Source organism: Hevea brasiliensis, chromosome 3 (genome assembly GCF_030052815.1).
Source record: "Hevea brasiliensis isolate MT/VB/25A 57/8 chromosome 3, ASM3005281v1, whole genome shotgun sequence".
Classification (NCBI taxonomy): domain Eukaryota; kingdom Viridiplantae; phylum Streptophyta; class Magnoliopsida; order Malpighiales; family Euphorbiaceae; genus Hevea; species Hevea brasiliensis.
The window spans coordinates 6666483-6672248 of NC_079495.1; the positions used below are offsets into that span (position 1 = coordinate 6666483).

Here is a 5766-nt window from a genome sequence, read left to right on the forward strand (position 1 = left end):
ATAGTGTGGAAATTAGGGTTTGTGCTAGTGGATTTGAGTTTTTCTGAAATTGGGCTTCGTTGCATGTTGAGCTAGCTGACGTCATTGTTAGGCCCAAGTGACTCTTAATTTTCTAGTTAAATCATTGAGACTGTGAACCGTGGTTCAAGCCAAACCAGCCCAGCTTGCTCAACATTTTGATTTCCATGACAAGAGATGGATCCATGGCTCAAAGCCTCAAACCATAATCTAAATCAGCTACAAGCAATAGAATTAGGCCCAGTTAAGTTCTAATTAAAATAAATCGAATTAAATTTTTAAATAATTTTAAAATATTAGAAATTTGTTTAATAATTAAAAAATTCTGCTATTTCTTTTTTTTTTTAAGCGAAAGACATTTAGATTTAGATTTATTGCTGGAGAAAAAAAACCTACAGACCAAACACAATAGGGCCCATGACCCAAAAAAAACCAGAGCCCTAGCTAACCAATTCCCATCCCAATCCACAAGAAGAGCCTAACCCATCGCAAGAACCCCTTACAGAGCACCTATCCAAAGCACCACAGCGGGCCGCAGAAGAGAACGCAGTAGAAAAAGGTGGTCAGACTTCGTAAGGGAAGACATGGCACACTGAAGCACCGAAAGAACTTAAAAAACGGCATAACTCGCTTCAGATAGATTCCCCTAAATAGCAATCCAAGGTGATCGATAAAGCCAGCTAGAAGACATTCCAAGATCGAGAAAACACCGGCCATGGTGGTATCGTTGTTAAGATCAAAAGGATAGGAAGTGTCCGGGGGAGCAAAACTAAATCTTCTGAATCTTAGGTCTTTGTTAGGTAATATTAGCTGTTCTAATAGCTATTAACTGTTTCAGTGTTGGTTAGCTGCTTTACTAACTGTTAATTATTAGATATTAGTCGTTAGTTCACTATTTATATAACTTTTATCATTGAAATGTTCGATAAAATTAATTATTTTATTAAATATAAAAATAATAATAAAATTTTATTGATTCTAATCAAAATGCTCCATTAACCCTCCAAAAGTTATGAGATGTAATTTTTTATGAACCACCCTCTCAATCTCTAAAAGCTAATATAAATGCTATGTCACCGAACAATATAAAGAAGAAAAGAAGTGTTTTAACTCTGGTCAAAACATTAAAAGCTACCTTAAAAGTTATTATCGAATAAAGCTTTAGCACAAGCACAGCTGGGTCGAAAAATGATGCCCAACTAAAACTGAGGTCGAAGGTAATCAGCTACCTAGTACCCACCAAAATACATCGGCAGCACCAAAACCCTTATTCGGAGGTCAAAGAGAGAAGAGAACGGAGAGAGGAAGGCAGTGCCTAATGGCTTCTCATTCTTGTATAGCCAAGGAAGTATTTTAAAAATGACCAAATAAATAATCAAAAATTGAAATATTGAACTTATTAACGAAATCAAATCGATAATCAAATTATTTTATACTAAAACAATTGAATTTGATTTATTTCAATTTGGTCTTTCATTATACCTGAATAGGATACACCTCTATGCCTAATTGCCTCAGAATTTCACTGTTTAAATCTTTAAACTTTTGCCATTGAATTAGTAACTCATAGGTAAATATTTACCCTAAAATATATAAGAGATTGAGATCCAAATCTTGACAACCCTTCTTTTTTATATTTAATAATAAAAAATATAAAATAGTATTGAGTTCAAATGTTTTCATAGTTTTATATTTTATAAAGAAAATTAGTATTTTTAATGATTTTAAATGTTAAAAAAATAAATTTTGATTCATATTTTTAATGCATTTTAAATATTAAAAATAAATTTTTATTATTTTTTAATATTTTATAGAAATATCATTTTATTTATTTATTTATCTCTGTATTTATTTTATGGTGTATATAAGACTAATCTCTTTAGGTTCATGACTGTCCTTCATAGCATTGTTTTTCATAGATCAAACATGAGTTATTTTCTTGATAGCATAACGAGTCTCACTACTGCACTCATCACTTATCGATAAATTCATCTATAATTTATAGCTAAATAAAAATAAATAAATTACTTTTTAGTGAAATATATATTTTTTTAGTAAATTATGGATATCTCATAATTTGTTAGATTAGGTATAATTTCGCTTGTATTGGAAAGGCCCATTACGAGATAAAGCACTGTCAACAGAAATTTTTTTTATTTATGAATATCGAACACTCGACTTTACTTAAGAGATATATAATCAAATATATCACTAAGTAAAATATATTTTTAATCAAATAAACAGAGCTTAGTAATAAATGTTGAACAAGCTATTTGGAAATTTTATTGACTATTATTTTTCATAAAATAAAATATATTTTTGAAATATAATAATACATGTAAAATTTTCCAACAAGCTTTGGAAATTTTGCTTTTTCCTTGTGTGTGTTCCTATCTTGCTTGGCGCAAGACTTTAAAGCTTAAACCTTATACTTTTCCCACTGTGAACGCAAAGAATTATTCTTTCTTACTTGTAGAACGGGCATCAAGTCTTTTGCATTTTTGTCACGTTAGATTGAAATGAATTTAAATATATATAATTAAATAAAAAATAAAATAATTAATCATAATTAACAAGTGATAAAAAAATAAAATTTTTATCATTAATATTATTTTTTATTTTAATTAAAATGAATATTACAACCTCCGCTACTTTTATCTCTTATTTTTTAAAAATTATTTTATTTAAAATTATTTGTTACTTCAGAAAATTAAGAAGTATTTTTTTTTTCAATTTTACCATTATTTTTTTAATATAATAATTATTTTTATAATTTTTTAAAATTAATCTTATTATTTTTTACTTTTTTTGTGACTATTTATTTTTTTAATTAATTGAGATAAAAAAATAATATAATTAAATTAATAAATATTTTATTACAATTTATATGATTTAATTAATTTTTTATTATCATAAAAAACCTATAATTTTAACTTAATGACGTTGTAACCTATCGTAGTAATGCAAAATTTTGAGTCTCATTTAAAATTAATTTTTTTAAAATAAAATTTTAATATTTAAATGTATATATAAAGAGCTGGAATTTATAAAAGTCTAAATATGTTTATTATTAAATTAAATTTTTATATGTAAATTTACATATTTTATATATATTTTTTAATTAATTTTATATATAACTCTTAACATAAATATTTAATTTAATAATAATTACTTTTCTAAATTTTCTAATGGTCACCGAAGGGTCAAACTTCAAAGGCTAACAGGTAAGCCAGTAAGCCCAATTAAAGCTGGTGTTCCGTTCATCTTCTTCCCCAAAATCGCTGCCAGGTCCGAATCGCTATGGCTAAAACCTTTCCAAACTTTCTTTTTCTTCTCCTCGTTCCTTCCATTTTTCTGTGCTCTTTTCCGACTCTTGCTACGCCAAAATCTAACCATTTTTCAAGAATCTTATCTCCGGCAACACTAGGCCTCAAGAAAGAGAAACTAAGCCACCTTCGCTTCTACTTCCACGACATAGTTAGTGGGCGAAACGCCACCGCCGTTCCAGTAGCACAAGCAGCGATGACCAACACCTCCTCATCGGCATTTGGACTCATGACGATGATGGACGACCCCTTGACTCTCGAGCCCCACCCCAGCTCCAAGCTCATAGGAAGAGCACAAGGGATTTACGCATCAGCATCACAAACCGAACTCTGTTTTTTAATGGTCTTAAACTTCGCCTTCACCGAAGGGAAATACAACGGTAGCAACCTTAGTGTTTTGGGACGGAACAGTGTATTCTCCGGCGTTAGAGAGATGCCGATAGTGGGCGGAAGCGGGCTTTTCCGGTTTGCTCGTGGGTACGCTCAGGCCAGGACTCATGAGTTGGACCTGAAGACTGGGGATGCTGTGGTGGAATATAACGTCTATGTCTTCCATTATTGAGTTTTATTTTCCTTTTTCTTTTGTTCAATGGCTAAAAATCCTGCTACTGGGCGTAAAGGGTTATGCAGTGAATGCATGTATCAGTATTCAGTATCAATTAATTAATGAGATATTAAATTCAAATTTAATAAAAATGAATGAAGAAGATTAATTAAAACCTGAAAATTGATAAAAATAGAAAAAAATAATTGCATTTTCATGATGGGCCTGGCAGGTCTGGAGGATAGGGATGGCTGATGTTTGTTTTGGTTTAGCTTTTGGTCCATTGCTGTTACTGCTTTGATTTTATTTATTTACAAAAAGAAAGGAAGTTAAGTTCACCATGTTTAAATTATGTTTTGTGATGTTTTCATATCATATCATATGGTTATTTTATATATTTAAAAATATTATTTTTAAAAATTAATAATTTAAAATTATAAAATAATAATATCATAATTTTTTAAACCATCAAAATTGATATTTTGATATAATTTAAAATTTTTATTTTTTTATCTTATTTTTATATTATATATAAAATTTTAATTATATATCACCAATGTTATATATTTATAAGGTATATTTAATATGAAATTATACTAAATTGAATATTTTATATTTATATAAATTCTAAAATTATATAGATAATTAAATTTTAAATTTTACGAATTTTAAATTTATATAAATTATAAAATTAAATTAAATAATAAAAAAATATAATTATGAATATTTTAAATAATAAATGACAATTTGGGTAAAGTTAATGCTTCCCCTCCCTTCACACATGCACACATATATAGAGTATGATAATATTATTTATAAATTAATATATTATTTAAATAAATATTTTTAAATTATTTATATATTTAAAATAGTAATAAAAGATATTTTAATAACTTTATATTTATTTTGCTATGCTATACTATTTAACTAAAAATAAAATATTATTAAACTATCATATTTCATACTATATTTTCAAACACGTTAATAATAAAAATCATATTATTTAATATAATACAATACAATATATTAATAAATCATGTTACACTCAATCCAAACAAAAGATAAAATTTTAATAAACAAGATTATATTAGGTAGTAATATAATATAATATAATTAATTTTTTTATTAAAATTTGATTATATTATAACTTATCAAATTGTAGTATAAAATTAAGAAAATTTATGTTATTTATAATTAAATAACACCACTGATATAATGGAAAAGTAATATATATATATATATATATATATATATATATATATTATTGAAAATATATAACACTAATATACTGAATTTAGCTTTTCTAAAAATATGATTTTTTTTTTTTTTATCTCCAATCTCTCAATAGTTGGCCATTATGATATTTGAGTAATTTTACGATTAATTAATCATAATCTTGATGTAATAAGCATCTATTTTAAGTAGGGTTGTCTTAATCTAGCAATAATTGTATTTTGATATATATGTTCTCCTTGTATGCTTACTTCTCCTTTTTATTTGTCTCAAATTATAAGTTACTTTTTATTTTCAAATAATAATAAGTTAACCTAATATAAGCCCGACTTTATGTGACAATAAATTTAATAATCAATTGATTGAATATTAATATTAAAATTTATACAAAATTAAGTAAAATATTTGTAATAAATACATGAATTCATGTGTAAATATTTAATTTAATGATTATTAAACTCATTATTTTTCATTCGTACTCTTTCTATTTTATAAAAACAGATATTTATTTTTATTTTCACATAATTTAATAAAATATGATAAAAATATTTTTTATATAATTTACTAAAATGCCATTAACCAAGGCGGAACTATAAGTTAGGGCTGGGCAGAATTCGGTTCAAATCAAAAAATCGAATCGAACCG

At 26.2% G+C, this 5766-nt stretch overlaps 1 protein-coding gene across 1 annotated transcript; it reads left to right on the forward strand.

The window, feature by feature from the left end:
* Positions 1–3221: 3221 nt before the first annotated feature.
* On the forward strand, positions 3222–4226 carry LOC131178615 (dirigent protein 22-like). Its single transcript, XM_058143749.1, has one exon. It carries the CDS (start codon positions 3319–3321, stop codon positions 3904–3906), a length of 588 nt encoding a protein of 195 aa, XP_057999732.1. The 5' UTR covers positions 3222–3318; the 3' UTR covers positions 3907–4226.
* The last annotated feature ends 1540 nt before the right edge of the window (positions 4227–5766 follow it).